The sequence below is a fragment of the Platalea leucorodia genome (assembly GCF_965183815.1).
Source record: "Platalea leucorodia genome assembly, chromosome: 15".
Lineage (NCBI taxonomy): Eukaryota > Metazoa > Chordata > Aves > Pelecaniformes > Threskiornithidae > Platalea > Platalea leucorodia.
In genome coordinates this window covers 6,310,736-6,328,469 of record NC_138837.1, presented here as the reverse complement: position 1 = coordinate 6,328,469, position 17,734 = coordinate 6,310,736, and the positions used below count along the sequence as shown (strand labels likewise).

General features: G+C 42.5%; 1 protein-coding gene across 6 annotated transcripts in view; it reads right to left on the bottom strand.

The window, feature by feature from the left end:
* The window catches only part of FNBP1 (formin binding protein 1), a gene marked incomplete at its 3' end in the record, with an annotated part of 103,926 nt that extends 87,721 nt beyond the window's left edge, over nucleotides 1-16,205 (bottom strand). For all 6 annotated transcript variants that reach the window (XM_082327660.1, XM_082327658.1, XM_082327659.1 and 3 more), the window contains exon 1: nucleotides 16,087-16,205. In XM_082327660.1, coding sequence (XP_082183786.1) covers nucleotides 16,087-16,110 — 24 coding nt within the window. In that variant the 5' untranslated portion in view covers nucleotides 16,111-16,205. The remainder of the gene's footprint in view (nucleotides 1-16,086) is intronic.
* Nucleotides 16,206-17,734: the final 1,529 nt, after the last annotated feature.

Here is a 17,734-nt window from a genome sequence, read left to right as displayed (position 1 = left end):
CTTCAGCAGCGGAACAGGAAGCGATGTGATGTGCAGAGTAAGATGTCGGTCACTTGGGCTCACTCCTTCCTGAAGCAAGAGAAAAATTACAGCCCGCTTTCAGTATTACTTCTGCACACTTGCTGCAACTGGAGGAGCCTGCTGAAGGGCAGAGACCAGCGCATCCCATTTGGGAAACAGAAACTCTCTGGTAACATCCAAAAGTGTATTCATGGTGCAACAGCCTACAAAGAGATGAAGCTGTTTCCTACAACCCATTATTCTTGAGCAGGGCCATGTAGGGCATCTCACAATTACATCTTTAAGGAATAAGTAATTAACTCCTTAAATGAAAAGAAAACACAGACACACACACATTCCATCCTCTCTTTATCAGGGATGTGTGAATATCACCCCCGCACAACTTCAAAAGTCTAGACCGGGAGGGTTTTAAGCAGATGCCATTAAATATTGATGTTGTCTTTCATTTTTTGCCTGACTATTTATTTGAAGGGAATTAATTAGTATATTGGAAAAATAATTCTTTGAAATGTGTTCTAGTATAGAGAATCTATTTTGGATATCTATCACCACACTATATTGATTTTCAACGTAAGAGGATACAATAAAATAGATACCCTCTGTTTTACTTTTTAAACTCAGTCTCAGAGTACAGTAACTATTCAGTAGTTTACAACTTCACAACACATAGGGACTTTCATAAAAACCATGGGTGCAAGAGAAATTACTATTTTTTTTCCCCAGACCAGAAGAGTCATGAGATGGAAGAGGTTTGAGATCTGTGTACGACTTCCACGTCCAAGTGACACACGCTCCATCCTTCCCATCTTGCTTGCCTTTAATTCATATTACACAGTTTTCAAGACAGGGTCCATCAACGCCTGGATTGCACAACGCCTACCTAGAACGATGGGCTCTCCAGCAACAACTGCTATGACAACTCCTCCCGGGTTCATAAAATAAAGAAATAAAAAAGTAAGTGGGACTTCTGGAACAGCACAACACTTTAAGCAATGCACTTACTAAAACAGCAGACGTTTAAGTGCTACAAGGGTTGACATTCTGTAAACGTACCGAGAGGCACTCCTCAAAAGCCTTGCTAGATACACTTCCAGCTCATTTATTACTGGAACAAGGTGGTATTAGAGCATTTGGTTTCAAAGCAGAAGATATTAAAGGCAAAGTTCTCATTTTTTGTGTAAGAGATGTTGGCTTCACATATTACAGTTCATCAGAGAAAACGTAACCTGGGAAAACTCCCCACTTCAAAACACCTTTTTTTTTTTTTTTTTTTTAATATTAAAATACCAAGTTACTATCTGCAAGCCTTCTTCCACTGGTCTGGAGTCTTATAATCAGAGTAAGTTATTTGCTGCTTCTCTGACACTTGGTATATTCAGTTGATGTGTAAGACACCTTCCTTCATTAAACATGACGCTTCCTGCCTTGGCACTCAAGCCTGCAAGGGGTTATCACACTGCACTTCAGTTGACATTTTTGGAAGCATACGTCGCAAATTCTAAAAGTACATGGTGAGATGAGTTAATCTTATGAGTAATGCAAGAGAGAGACAAAAAAGAACAGTATCTTTGAGAATAAATAATCTACTCACGGAAAATAAGACGCATGGGGGGACAGCGGAAGATAATGGGATATTAACAAAACAACCGGTCCTGCTGCAGAACATCAGAAAAGAGAAAATTTACTGTACCACAGCTCAAGACTAAAGTGTAAGGCATCTGCATGTATTGGAGAAAAATTTCTTAGTCAGGATACTAGAGACACAAGTGCTTTAGAAAAATATGTGCCTGAAATGAGACCGAAGGTTCTGAACATTGCACTGCCTTGCACAGACATTGATGCAAACAGAGTGACAGATGTTCGGAGAGCAGAGTCAGCATTACTAAATTAGGCACAATGATCTAAATTTCTTATTAACCTCGAAAAAAAGCCAAATACCCATAATGCAGACAGACGGAACGGGTGCGAAAACAAAAAGCCCAGGGCTCTTAACTGCACTGAAATAATTGAAATTAATCATAAGGTTAAGGGCTGAAGAATAAGGTTCACTTTTATAAAGTGTGATTTAGTTGAACAATGGCATGAAATACAAGCAACTTCTAAAATAACAGATACACTAACAAAGAGAAAGTCTAAGCAACGTTTTACACCAGTGCAAGTGCTTTGCGAGATGAAGCTTATGATAAGGGCTTCATATTAGAAGTGACAGTGGTGGCAAGGTAAAAGCAAATCTCATGAGTTTATCCCCTCTCTAAAATTAAAAGACTGTAATTTATGCAAAAATAAATTTCACTACAGGTAAAATCCCCAAAGTTATATAAAAATTTCATATCTGTTTTCTTGTCACCTTTGTAATTCCTATTGCATTGTAATTTTCTGTCTAGGCTGAAGAAAATCACATTGTTTACAAACTTTAAGTCAAGTATTTCAAAACACAGATGTTAAGTTAACAAATATTGTCTCATTTATACAACTGTAATTAACATTTTATCTTGGGACAGGAAGATAAAAAAATACTCCTTGTTCTATTTTCTTTTTAGTGTGAATGCAAAATATAGGATTAATATCATCTTCCAAATCTGGACTTAAATACAATTCTCAGGAAAAAAAAGAAAAAAAAAAACAAAAATAAATCTTCTGAATGTTCATGCTCAGAAATGCTTACTCAGAAAGCAACTGCAAGAAATAAGAGCGTCTATCATATCCAAAATGAATGAGCCGCCGTTGTAAACGCCCAGCAGTATCATCACAAGGAATCCAGAGCAGTCACACAGATTAAAACCCTCGGCAGGCCTGTCAAACGGGAGCTCGGGGGTTCGTAAACTTTGCGAGAGGAAGAGCCCGCAGCTGAAAAGCGACGGCTGCAGCAGCCCCACGCGACTGCTGGCACAACAGGACCAAGGATCCCCAAAGCTCGGGGTGGACGTAGGGACTCTGATCTCAATATACAGCTGCTCCTTCTGACAGAAAGCCCTTGGCAATCTGTACCAACTGCTGTTATTAAAACTAACAATGTGCCAGCCTTCCTCCTCTTCCCCTTTCACTCTTGCTCGTATCTATGCTTTGCTTACTTCAGCTTTCATCCATTACACGGCTGCAGCTTTGTCTGTTGGATTAAAGAGCACTCTAACACAGAAGAAATGCCTTTGTTTGAAGAGGAACAAACAGGAACCTCCTGCCCAACCTTTGACTTGGATGGATCAGAGCTACTGATCTTCAGACAGCAACTGGAGCTTCTGGGCACAGTTCCCTGAACGTCCCATGACTCCCCAACTATTTTATAACACAGGGATAGACCATTTGCTTGATGAGCAGTTGAATCATCTAAAAAATATGAAAGCGGATATTGATTTGAATCTACTGGATGTTTTATCTGCCAAGCAGGGAAAGCAAGCTTGGCCTCTGAACCAGACTGATACAGAGGAGAGGGAAAGAGGAAAACAAACACATGCTTACCTACGTACAATTTCTCACAATTTGACAAGAACATCCCCTCCCATAGCAAGGACGACGAGGTCATTCGGTGCTCTTCAGCTGTCATAATGACAACACCTTCCACCTAAAATGGTCTTTGGAAACTACAACTCTGGTCCAAAGGTTGACTGAAACTGCTATCGCTCTCAGCCAAGAAAGAGAAAGTAAAGAACTTATTTTTCACAAACCTTAAAGTTTAAATCCTTCTCCGCAAATAATGGAGTTTTGGCTGCTAACACAAACTGGGGGGCCATGAACCAGTAGGACCAAGGAAGTTTAGGTTACGGAAGAATACTGTGGCAGAGCATCTCTGAAGTCGGAGGTCTTTAAGATGAGAGCATCTGCCATCTACCAGGGACATTCAGTATGTCTTCACAGACATTATAAACAAAGAGTAGCCCTAAAACATTCCAGCTTTTATAAAGCCCTCAGGCCTTCTGGATATATTTGCAAAGGATTCCAATATTCTGTAAAAAGAAAATTACTGCTCACCTGACTTGGTGTGCAGACTGAGATGGACCGAGACAAAGTGGCTAAGAACTAAGAGCAAGACTAAAGAAACATCGTGTGGTCTACCCCACTTTTTTTTTTTTTAGTACTCCTGTACACGAATGACATTCATAATGACCAGTAAGCATATCCAACAAGGTTACTGACATATTGTAGTTAATTCTTGCTTATGAGCGCTTAATATACTGACTGAAGCTCAGTCAGACTGTTTCATTCCTCATGCAAGTTAATGAAAGGATTTCCAGAAAAGCTGAATGCAACCATGACATTTTTATCCTCAAGAAATTCATGCATAATTGTAGACTCTGTGAAAGCACACCAGTAAACACAATCTTAAAATTTTGCAAAATTAAGACATAATACAATATGCATAGGAACCCACACTTCCTCAGTAGTGACTTGTTAAAAAATGATGTTTCCCAGCTTTAAGATGCTTAATCCTAGCAATTTTATATTTGTGACCATATCTACTTTTGGAATGGCTACGGAACACATACACAAAAGAGAAAACAAGTTATAAATGAAGTGCCATGAATAGAGCTATATAGTTCATGCATTTTTTTCTTTTCTTCCCCGAGAGAATCTGAGCATTAAGCACTGCACCACACAAAGAAAACGTATTACAGTCCCCTTTTTAAGGGTGATTTGAGCCTGTGGCTTTTTTCTTTCAGTTTTGGGTTCATCTTCTGATTATTTTCAAAATTCTCTTTATCCAGGAAAGCCTCTTGAAGTGCATTAGGGCTTACACATTAGTCCCAGACTGTTTAATTTAGCCCTAATACCTTGAGGAAGCTTCAGGATGGATTGTTGCTATTCTGATTAAGGAATCCATCTCACCCCCTGCTGAGAAGGTTAGATGAATGCCTTGCCCCCAGAGCGAAATCAATATTGCTCCACTGACCAGCAACTTCCAAACACTGCACGCGCCAACGTATCACGGAGAAAGAAAAAAAGCACTTAAGTCTTGCATTCTAATTATAAAATAGGTTCTGAATTTCCACTATTTTGACACTTTTTCACTTCTTCAACTCTTCAAGAAGCACGGATGCTAGCTTTTTACTACTCTCTCAATATTCCAGATTTGGTTTTTTGTTCCCAGGAATTAACCCACAAGCAAACCACAAAAGATAACCATACCAAGCCAACAACAGATTCAACATTCACGACAATAGAAATTGCTGTAATCATATGCATGAAAACCATACATATCATATAAAAGAGAAGATCTTCTGACCTTTGTGTGAACAGAGTGCACTACTTTGTCATGCTGTTCCTAACCATCAAGTACTTCAACTCAACTGCCAATAACCAAGTGAAATATTTATGTTTATATTGTTTAGCTCAGCGAAGGCTTTTGTTAGCTGGAACAACTCAACACACTCCCCCAAACATTAAATGTTAGCACTAGGATACGCAAACTATTCAAGACTAACTATTTTCGAAAAGCTTCAACAACTATGCAGATCTCCGTCTCTAAAGATGCCTGAATTAGGTGCATGTGTCTCACAACAGCACATTTCTTGCAAAATTGTCTTCTTCCAACAATTACAGCTTTCCTATTTCAAGATACTTTCATGTCAATCATACTGAACCTCTGGAAACTGAGCTTTCAATAATTTTATACATAATGCAAGTATAGGGATGACGCAGACAAGAATCAGAGCAAAAGCCACAATGCAAAAACAGCCCACGATTATCCAGGAGAGGAGGTGTAGAGGTGCGCACAGTTCACATTGTGCTTTGCCAGGAACGGATGCATGCTTCCACCCTTGCAGGGTTGTTTCCGGGCTACTTCGCTGCATCTCAGAAGACTGCATGCAGCCACACAGCCAGAGAAACATTATTTTGTCTTTAAATAGAGTTGGAACCTAGCTATCCCCCCTATTCCAAAAATAAGGCTATAAATCCCCAGGGCACTGATTTAAATAGGAACCAAGTCACACATGTCATGTGATATGCATTCTCATCACCTAAAGGATAGGCCGGTGCGTTTGCTCAGCTTACAATTCTGGTTTTCGGGTAAAGCATGCAACGATAACCTTTAAGCGCTGAATGCCTTGATCACTGTGGGTAGGCTGTCTATCCTCCAGGAGAATGTCGCCTTTCTGAACAGCTGATGACAGTGTCTTTCAGCAAAGTAGCAAAGAAGCAACTAACCTATATATATATATAGGTTATATATATATAGGGGTGTGTGTGTATATATACACACATATACACACACACACACATATATATACACACACACTTCTGAAATGTTTGCTTGGAGTTTTTTTTTGCACACCAAAAACTGAAGTAAAGCTGTGCTACACAGCTTTTACATGTTAAGTTACGAACATATGCCAAAAAGCATTCTCTGCGAAACACAGATGTTTCACAACTACAAAGAGTTGTAAGGAAATAAAGGCTCTTGACCAGCATATACAACCCTCTTCTCTCACCCTTTATTTTTAGGCTTTTCCAGTGACAACACACGAGCAAAAGTATCTCAGACTGTTATACTCGGGAGAGAGAGGCATGATAGGTGAAAAAATATTTATGTAGCGCTCTATCACAGCTCTCCTGGTTCATCCACTGCCAGTTTTTCTTTTACTACAGCAAAACCTTAGTTACACATTCTTAATGAATGCCACTCCTATAAGACCCACATTTGACAGATCAACGGCCCTCAAGAGGGCAAGAAATATTTCCCGTCCTCATTCAACTTTTGTTTGAGAAAACACACTTCCATTCACTCACTGCTGCATGCCAATCATTTTTTCCTTTTGTAAATACAAGATAAATGTGTTAAAGCGTTTATCTCTGCATAAGAGAAAGCATATTGCCGAGTGAAAAATATTATCTAAATGCATTTTAAACCTGTTTGCTAAACAATTCCTCAAAGCTTTCTGCACAGAATGAGTGGATGAAAAACAGCAGTGCACACCCTTCTGGATAAAGCTCTCACTTGGGGATGTGGTCAAATATTCTTCCACAGTGAGTAAAGATGCAAAATGCAACCTCAGAAGTCAATGTACATACATTCAAACCAGTAAGTCAACTCTACTTAAATATTACAAGGAAAAAGCCACAGCAAAATAGCAATGCTACAAAACCAGGCATGCAAAAGAGGACTGCTAGGTCCCTTCACTACTTTTCTGTTTTATTTATTATCTAATCTTCATCCTTTGCCCCATGCTTCCTCCTTCCCCTTGTGCACCCACTACACTTTCTCCTGATCCCATCAAACTCTCGACTTGCCATTCCTAATGCACTAATCCCATTGCACATCCTGACAGCAACTCGCAATCCCACCCGTCCTACCCACATGCTCTTTATCCAAGCTGCTTCCTTATTACTGGTTCCTTGTCTTTTTTGTTTAAACTCCCTTTCTCCTCCCGAGCTCCTTTCCTGTTCTCTCATCCTCCCCGAGTTCACTACCAGAACTGCCAATTCAAATGGTCTCTCCTCAAACGACCCCATTCCCATCATTCTTGGCACTCCAATCACAGGAGCGGTTCCTAGACAAGCAGCTCCAAGTTTCTGTAACCAGATCCTAGGCTGAGCTCTACTTCTTCTTCCCCACCACATTTGGTCTCTTGAATCAGCTAGGTTCCTCTCTGACCACAGCATCCCTTCCCCCATTCCTCACCCTCGGGTGAGCATAACAAGAGAAGAACAAGTCCATAATAAGAGAAGAACGACTTTGCTACCATCAAGGAAGCGTTAAGTGGTCAGACAGACCTTTAGCCTGACTCGGTGCAGCCATGCCTTTCATCCCCCTTCCCTCCCAGCTGTAGCCCACTTGCTCCCAACTCACTGACCCATGTTATCCCCCTCAGTGCAGCGCAGAGCCCACTCGTGCAGGACTGTGTTCCAGCCAGCTTCCCCCTCGGCACCGCTGGGTGCCCATAAAGGAGTCTGAGAGCACCAGAGGCTGCCTGACTCCACCCTGGCCTCGAGCAGCCACGACATGGAAAGTCTGGCTGTGCTCTTGCGAGGACCGGACTGAGGCACGTTCGACTCTTCTGTGGGTGACTGCATCATCTTGTCCCACAAAAACCCCTCCAAGGCCAAAACGCACTCAGCACACACTGGAACTTCTGAAGACTTCAGCACTGGTATCTTCACTGACTACTTGCAAAGTGGTATTTTTCCAGAGACTTACAAGTTTGCCTAATTTGGGCAGATTTTCTCAAGAACAGCAGAAGGCATACCCCTGTTCAACAGCTATTGTCTGCCAAATTTCAAAACCTTGCTCAAATGAACGGGAGCGCTACAGCTTTCCAAAACCAAAGAGGCATCGTGTTTAGTATGTGCAAGACACTAGCCCTGGTAGCAACTGAATAATCCCAACTAATCTGAAATACAAAAAATGTGAGGCAGGTGCAGAAAAAAAGAAAACTGCAGTCTGAGCACACTAAGTTGGAAAAAAAAAAATCTAAACATCAGAAAATAGATTACTTTGACAGAAAGCGTTAAATAACCTTCATAACCAGGTCAGTCTACAACATGGGCTGAGACAGGGAAAACTGTCCAAGGCACCCAATAAGCAATTTCTCAGAGTTAATCGGAGCTGAGCTGAACTGACTCCAGGAGTCCAGTTACTAAAAAGCAGTACTCTCAATATCTCTGCAAGATGACCATTCTCCTGTCACATAAGTAATAGTCCTTTATCTGCATATCCAGAGACTCAGTTCAACGAAAGTAGAATTCCTGAACTATAAAATGAGTAATTAATGAGATAAATTGTACCTGCTCTTCACAGAGGAGCAGTCTAAACACTGCAAGCTACCACCCTTCCCCTTCAGATACATAAATGCTACTAGCAGCACTGATACCAGCCTCACTAGAATGGTAGAATTCAAAGATTTGCTTTAAAACTTTTTAGGTACTAAGCAGAAGCACTTGAAAAATACTGACCGAGACACAGCTAAGTGACACACATTTAACGTAAGAAACCTATGTTATTTCAGCTACAAGAAGAAGAATGATAATCCACTATGGCATTTCCTCAGGATTAAGGACTATCTGGATGACTTGGTAGTTCATTAGGGACCATCTTTCTAAACCAGGCATTAATTCCTGAGACTCCATTTCAAGTTCTATTGCTTTCCTGGGTTTCTAAGGGTGTCTAGGGGATTGCTGGTGTTCTTTTGGTTGTTTTTCCAATTAGGCTGACTCTTCCCCAAATAAATTAAGGACAACATTGCAACAGAATTGCTCTTTTACGTGCTTTACAACATGCATGTCTGCTTCAGTGACCGGCAATGAATGCTGGGCAATCAACATGTCATTCTTGCACTAACTGCACTGCTCTGTGCTGTAAGTAATCTAGAAACCTCATCTACATTTTTTTCCATTTTTAGATGCAAAAAGAAACATTTTATTTAATAATGCCAACAAACCATTCCCAATAAACTGAGCCAAAAGAAATTATTGACCAGGTTAATAATGTTATCCAGACAGCACGGAGGCAAAGCACTCGCATAAAAATTCCCAAGGGATCCAAATCTCCCTACCACACCTGCCTGAGAAGACAGACCGAAACCACCACATCCTGTACATACATGTGCACGTACATACAACATATGATACTTTTTCCTGTTTTCTATTTTAGAGTCAAAGCCATCATTTGAAAAGAAGGACCAAGACTGCAATAAGCCAAGAGACAACAGCGTTTTTCCTCTCACCAATTTAACCAGCTTATCGTTTAAAAAAAAGAAGTGAAATAGAAAAAGCAGAATTTCTAGGGGTGGAAGCAGGAAGACAAGTTTCATCTGAAAAGCTTACGATTATATTGAAGGGGGAAGTTATTTTAAAATATTTATATGAACACTAAGGAAACTCAACACAGCATTGGATTTTGACAGCTGGACTGGATTCAATGTATAACCAATCTCAGAAGCATTATTTCAAACAGGATGAAAGTGAATTTCAAAAATTCATTAGCAGGTTACCTTTCCAGCAATCAGCAAAGGCAATAACGTAAAGCACGTTATTAAGTTACAGTGCAGCAGTGGCTCTTACTCTTCATGTGGAGTAAGGCTTTTGAAATTCCGCTTTAAAAGAATGTTTCACAACATGAGTAACACTAATGAGCTGCACAGAGTCCAGAAAAACATCGTCTCATGTTTGACTGCCTTCCCATATGGTTCAAGAAAGCGGGGGATCTTCAGCAGCCACAATACAAATGGGAAGAGTCTGTGACTGAAAGGAAAAAAAGAAGATATTCTGCAGTCTTGACTCACGCTGAAAGACTGTAAATCCCCCATTCTTTAATAATAGGTAGGAAATACAAGAATAGGTTGGTGACAATATTACAGAAAACCTCTTTCTTAAAGCAAAGCAGAATTGTAAATGAAATTACTCAGACATTCATACACTGAAGACCCAGCAACTCCTTCAGAAACCGGAACAGTCTTTCTACTCCCAGTGCCTGGAAGTACCACGGGGTGTACGCAGGGACCTCACACAACCCCATTCTCCTACCAGCAGCAGGGGAGTTCCCACACAGCACATCTTAAAGCTTAAAAATCAACTACTTTTAAACTAATGAAAAGGACTAAAATAGCACTAATTTTAAAATGCACAAACTTACAGGCTGCAGCAGCCTGAACTCCCATCCTGTGCTGGGCAAACGCACGAAGGCGTGTGCTGCAGAATTAAGATATGTGTAATGATTCAACTTCTGTAAACAATTTCTCACTCAGTAATCTGCATGTACAGGCTGACCACTTAAAACAGTGAGTGATCCACTGTGAAATAAGGAGATATTAATGTCAGACAACTTTGCTACCTCAAAACTGTCCAAAATAACTATGCAGAATACTTAGCTAATGAAAAGTGTATTTTGCTTTGAAGTGCCCATCTCCAGCACTCTGTATATAACTTTTACTAAGAGCCTAAGAATAACCAAGGCAAAATTATAAATATGATGCATTTATTCCTGACCTCATCTTTTTTTTCAACCTCTCAATGTATTTGCTTTTAGGGTGCCTTAATCTGGGAGTGTATTTTTGTGGGTGAAATTTCAGCCTCTACAGAAGTTTTAACATGTTATTAAACAGAAATGAAGATTCTACTAAATAGAAAGGGGTCAGGGATGCACAGCTCTGCCTCTAGGAGTTGTCTGAATGATGCCAAATAAATTGCAACAATTCACAGCCAATTTACAATAAAACACACTTTTTAGAAGAGCGTTTGCAGTCACTACAGAAGAAGATTTTCTAAGCTGCAAACAATTCATCCGCCCACCTTTGAAGGTTAGGCCCATTACCTTATATAATGGAAACTCTCAACTCATAATCAGCGTTAACTTGTGATTTAACAGGCAAGACTAAATACTTCCGATCTGCGTCCTTGTCCCATCAGAAACGAGCTCCTTTTCTGTTCAATTTTCGAGATTAACAGTTAGCACCCAAAACCAAAGAACTGCCCGGGGGCAGGGGGTGAGAATGGGATGGGTGGGACAACCCACACACAGATTTCTATTGCACGCAATCAACCATAGCGGGGCATAGAATAAAACTCGGTGTTGGCTTAGGAAAAAAAATCAGTACATCAAACCTAGACCCAGCTCTGCACATCCTCTTATAGGGAAGAATCCGACAAGAACAGAGCCTTCATTTCAGATCACATTTGACTACTGTGCCCAGACAACACTACGTAATGCCACCAAGGTCAAAATCACCTAGGTACTCCAGACGGTTTCCGAATGTGAGTCACCCCCATATGCAACACCCATACATTATAAATACTGTTGAAGAACAATACTGCATTCAAGCAAATTTAAGAAATGCAAGATTACAGCTGTTTAAAGACAAATTCTGCTGATGAAATAGAGACGCAACTACTGAAAGAGGAAACGATTCATCAGTTAAAGACAGCAAGCAGGGCCTTCACCTTCAGCTCAGAGTTGCACCCCCACGTTTCATCATCTGACAATGAGGACGCAGTTAAGAGAACGTGACCTACAAGAACCCCACTTGTTTTAATACCGTGAATTAAGAAATTGCTATTACTGAAAATAATAATTTTCTAAACTGTAAAAAGTTTAGAGACAATTCACATTTTTAAGTGGAATTAACTTTATAAGGCAAAAATAACCATATCCACAAATTGGGGTTTTTTCATACTAAAGCATTCTGGAACACACTACAAACAAAAGGCGCAGTCCCCAAAGTATCAGTCACGTGAGGAGTTGGCCAACAGAGCCCCTTGCGTAAGGACGGCAAATTAAGTCCTTTGCAAACACAGGGTATTCACCTTCTCACAGGTGGAAAGGACAGTAGACAGCTGTTAGCAGGCACTCAGCTTTTCCCAAAGGTCAAAGAAAAATTTTACTAAATCACCTTCTCCCCAGTCTCTTTCTAAACTTCACACTGAATGTGGAAAAAAACAACAAAACCAGTGTCTGCACCTCTAAAACTTTCATAACAAAAAGATAAATCTTCTCACATTCAATCATTTACCAGTTGCAGTTGCCATGCGATGTGACAGTGTTCTGAAGAGGCAGAGTTTCTCCTCAACCACTTAACCACAAATTTACACGTAGCTCCCCCAAACTACATACTGTGCCACAACTCATCATCAAGACAGTTCATTCCCTTCAATACACCAACCGTGCGGCCACAGCTTTTTCCACTCAAAAGACAAGGACCGAAGCGCTGAGGTTAGTTTTAGCTCAGTTTGCTATGTAATTCCTACCACTTGCTTCAAGGGCTTTGTACCACACAAACGGACACTGGTGGCAAGTGTAGCGCACAGTAGCATTTTACAAGCTAGAACACCCCTCAGAATAGCTGTATGTGCCATGCTCGAGGTTCTTCCCATTACCCAAGAGAGGAAAAGGGTCAGAGAGGTCCGAGTATGCTTTTACAGTCCATTGTCCCCAAAGCGTAGTTGACTGAAGGTACAAGTTGGGTCTGCACACATCCTCTTTACTTACCACTTACATTAGCAGAGTATTTAGAAAACATTGCCCATTTCAAGAAACAGACATGAAGTAAGTATCTACAATACCCTCCTACCTGGTAGCCCTTAATGCTACTCCTGAACTGGGGCGAAAAAGAAGACTGTTCGGTCTTACGACTGTACTTTGACCTTCACTCACCACTTCTTCCTCCAGCTCCAGTGTGTTTCAAGTATAACGGGCAGACTGACTCTTGCAGGGCTTGGGCAGACTGACAAACTGCACAGTGCAGCCGCTGCCACCCTGTACAGCGTGCTTACACACAGGAAACTCGCAGGCGGTGACACGAGACCTTCAGGTTTTGCTCTGTAACGCTGGATTGCTTGGAGGCCCCAGATGATCTCATTATCCCAAGCATTTACCCTCATATGGGATATAAATGCTGCATTAGTACCTCTAATAATTCTGCTGGTTACGGGTCCATTTACACTCACAGGGCCAATCCTAAAATGAAACTCAGAAGTCTAGATTCAAATGAAACATCAATAGGAACTTTGCAATAAGATTTGCAAGCCAGAGGCACAGAATACACTCACATCACAGCACAAGGCTAAAAGTCTGTCTTGGGAATAACTTACACGTTGCCGAAGGAATTTTATTGCTTCTGAAGTATGACGCTCTGCAACCAGCTTTTTTTTTCCAGGAATGAACAGAAATTCTACATAAATCCACGCACATTAACATTCTACATGCTTTAATGAGCAAGCTTGATTTTACTTCTCCTTTGCTACATTTAAAGGGGTGAATCATGAACACACCTCCAGTCTGACAGATCAGCACATCGGAAATACAGGGGGCAAGTCAAGCCTGATCAAACAACACTAACTAATCTTTCTAGCAAATTTCAAACTCCTAAACTACAGTTGGAAACTCTTGTTACTGCCTCAACTTTCGGTCCATCAAATGGTTGCACCAAATCAAATACCAATCACATTGTAGAACAGGCATTTGTTGTTTGCAACACCTGTTCCTAAACACCTATTCCCTGACTACTTAAATACTAAGTTCTAAGGTAAATGAAAATTTAATGTTGTTTAAAAAAAAAGCATGCCATGATCAACAAAAGCAGGTGACATATACTAAATACAGGTTGGTTGTGTGGTCTCCTTTCACAGTGAAAGGGTGAACATGGAGAGAGAAATCAGTATTTTGGCCTAAATACCCAGAGCACTGGAAAACGATGTGTTTTCAAAACTCTACCCAATTTAAAATAAAGCAAGTCCTGCCAATTTTGCATCTAGAATCATTTAATCTGCTGGTCCAACGCTTTTCCTCAGTATCCTGCTATGCTTCTCAAAGTACGACATTGACGACATGAAAAATAACACTTTGATGCTGCTGAGGATAGTAATTTCACTAGGAAAAATTTTTTGGAAAAAAAAAAAAAGTATGTTACAAAAGCAGATTGGAACTGTTACAGAAGACAAATATATGACTGCATATACACCTGCAAAGATTACATAAAACAGAAACAACTATTTATAAGCACTAGTCTACTACTACTGTTCTTGTGCAGAAACATCTCGGTATTACTTGCACACTTTTAAGAACGCAAAAATAACTAAGTCCATCTTGAGAATTCAGAATGTATTTTCCTACGTCAAAATTGTTACACTGATTCTTACTTTAATTCCACTCAAACTGTTTCATCTCCCCCCAAAGCACCCAAGATGCAGAAAAAGGCGGCAACTGCAGATTTTCCCATAAACACTCTCATGCAGCAGAGTTGCTTATATACTGATAAATCAATATAGCATCACTACAATATTTCATCAGTATGTATCACCCTTCTTTCTCTGGAATATACAAACATACCCGAATAACCTCTCAGTAAGCATTTGCTTCCTAGTTTACTGTCTAGTTCTTATCAGATCCAGCTATAACGCGACTACAATGTCACAGCTAAACGGGATGCTTAACTGTCTGCCAGAACAGGCCAGTAATGCATCCAGAAAGGACAGCAATCAGCACATCTAAAATAACCATTTCTGTACAGAGACAGTTTAAAAGCTTAGAGATGTTCCCATCTTAACTCGCACCGGTTACTGGCCACAAACATGAACACAGGAGCAAAATCCTGCAGTGCTTTGCAATCCAGATGACCCTCTGCCACTCATTCTTGACTTCTCCATTCAAAACACCATTTCCGTTTTCCTCTTCCCCTCTCCCGAGCACAGATTTGTCCAAAGATTTTTAATGTCCCACAATTAAATTAACGACGGCTTGCAGCCTCCTGTCCCCTGTCACAAGCCCTCAAGAACAGGTTTTGCTCCATGCTCCACCATCACGCTGCCAAACATGGCTGCATCGTGTCCTCTTTGTGATTGAATATGTATACCTCCTTTGCCTTCCAAGACTTCTTTTACCTGCCCACCCTTGTTTTCTCAGATTAGCAAGGGACCATTTCAAATCGTTATTACCCACTTTTCATTCCTTTTAACAGTTTGATATTTTCCAGTGCTGTTCCATCGTAAACCAAATGCATTTATACTTTCTAAGTTCCCTTCAAAAACAATCAAGGAGCTTTATACATCGAAACCCTCCCCAGCATTAAAACCTACTTATTTACACACAACAGAAAACTCCGCTAATAAAAACCTCCGTCCTTCAAAACGAGCGTGGAGAGAAAGCCCTGAACAACAGCGAAAGGAAATTTTATCATCTGGCTTTTCTTCCCTGCAGCTCCCTCTCCTGAAATTGGACCCCCTTGTATATGAATCCACCTCGGAGCCTCTCCTCCAGCCTCCTGCAGAAGCCACACACAAAACCCACCCCAGCCCTTGCCTGAAAGCCTCCCTCCGCTCTAGAACCGCCGCCGCTTTTTGTGCTATTGAGCATTTTTTTATTATTTTACATCAGAAATTAAACAGAACTAAGTCTGCGCTGGGATTTCGCTGCGGAGGCTACACGTAAAAGTTTCTGGAAAGGGGAGACCCCCGCACCGGAGAGGGCGGCCCCCGGCCAGCGCCGCACGGCGGAGCCCCGGCCCCCCGCCCCGCACCGCCCCGCACCGCCGCGGGGCCGGCGCCGGCCCCTCCGCCCGGACCGTTATGACACGGGGCGGGCGCGGCGCTCCGCGGTAACCGCCGCAACGGCGACCCCGCTCCCTCCCTCCTTCCCTCACTCACCCACAGCTCCGTGCCCCAGCTCATGGCTCCGCCGCGCCGCCGAGGGCCGGCGCTGAGGGGCGGGCGGGGGGCGCTGGGGGTCTCTCTGTCCCCTGGCCGAAGCTTCCTTCCCCTTCGCTCCCCCGCGCACGGAGGGCCGGGGCGAGGCGGGGGAGTGCGGCGAGGAGCGGAGCGGGACGGGGACGGGCGCTGCTCTCCGCCGCTGCTCACCGCCGCTCCCGCCTCATCGCGCCGCAAAATGGCCCGAGCGGCGCCGCGCGGGGAGGCGGTGGCGGAGCGGGGGGGGGGGCGATTGACAGCTCCCGCGCACTGCGCAGGCGCGGCGGCGGCGGCGGGCGAGGCCGCCACCGCGCAGGCGCGGCCTCCAGTCAGCGCCGCCTCCAGTCAGCGCCGCCCCGGTCCCCGCTGGCAGCGGCGGGGCCGGGCCCCCGGGGTCCCCGCACGGGAAAGCGGGGCGGCGGGCCCCTCTCAGCCCGCGTTGCCCGTGGGAGCACCCGGCTGGGTGAGGTGGGCGCTCCCCGCCCGGAGGGCAGCCCCGGCGGCGATCCCCGCCCTCCGCTCCCTCAGGTGTCGCTTCCCCATTTCTTGCCGCCCTCTCCCCGAACGAGGTGGGGCTTTTTTTTTTTTTTTTTTTTTTTTTTTTAAGCAAATGTTCCTGTTTTGACCATTTGGAAGGGGGGCAACTGCCCCAGAGAAGAAGGAAACCCACACCCTTAAAACTGACTGCAAGGGCTGATTTCTTCAAACTCAGCTACCCAAATATATACACAAACACGCACCCAAAATAACCTAAATCCGGGAATATTAAGTGCACCATCTGTCACCAACACGCTCAACGAGCAAGCAGAAAAATTACCAAATGATCTGCCTTTGCATAAATGTGGGTTATTGTAGCAATTATGCAGGCCTTACAGAAAATGGCCCATTTCCTTGACAGAGAAAGAAGATTTATTTTGTGCTCGTCTTCCTCTAACAGCGTTTATCTGAGCTGCGTCACTTAATCTGATTTTACATTTCTGTTTTTCAGCTACAAGAAATGTAAAAAGAGCTTCAGACTGATGTTTTATATTGCTGCATCTGTTCATGAAGGATTTACACGGGGGGAAAAAAAAGGGAAGCAGATTTATTCACCTGAAGAAAAAGTTATCTGCTTATAGAAGGTGGGGATCCTTTTGATGTCAGAAGATAAAAACTGACCAGCTGCTACAAGCATTTAATGCAGTTCTTTCACTGACGCTTGGCTATTACCCTACATGAGAAAGGACAAGAGCAGAATAACTTATTAAGCAATTCCAGCGTTTAGAACAACAATGAAGACGAGTGTCATGTTAATAACTGAATTGCATTTATTTTTATCCTAGTTCAGTTGATTGGAACATAAGAGTAGAATGCTGCTCCTCACACAGCTCTCTTTGAAGAGAGGCAGAGAACAGGCAACGCTGTTGTTCATCATTAAAAGTTATTACTTTTAAGGACTGACTTCATAACAACTAAGAGACACGCTCTTCAACTCATTTTACCGAGTACTTCTTCCTGCTACTGCCAACATTTAAATACCTGAGCCTGCCATGCTGCCTAAGCACAACCACAATCTGCCAAGGGTTTGAACTTCCACGGACTCCCAAGGAAGGGGCACCTATGTCCATCC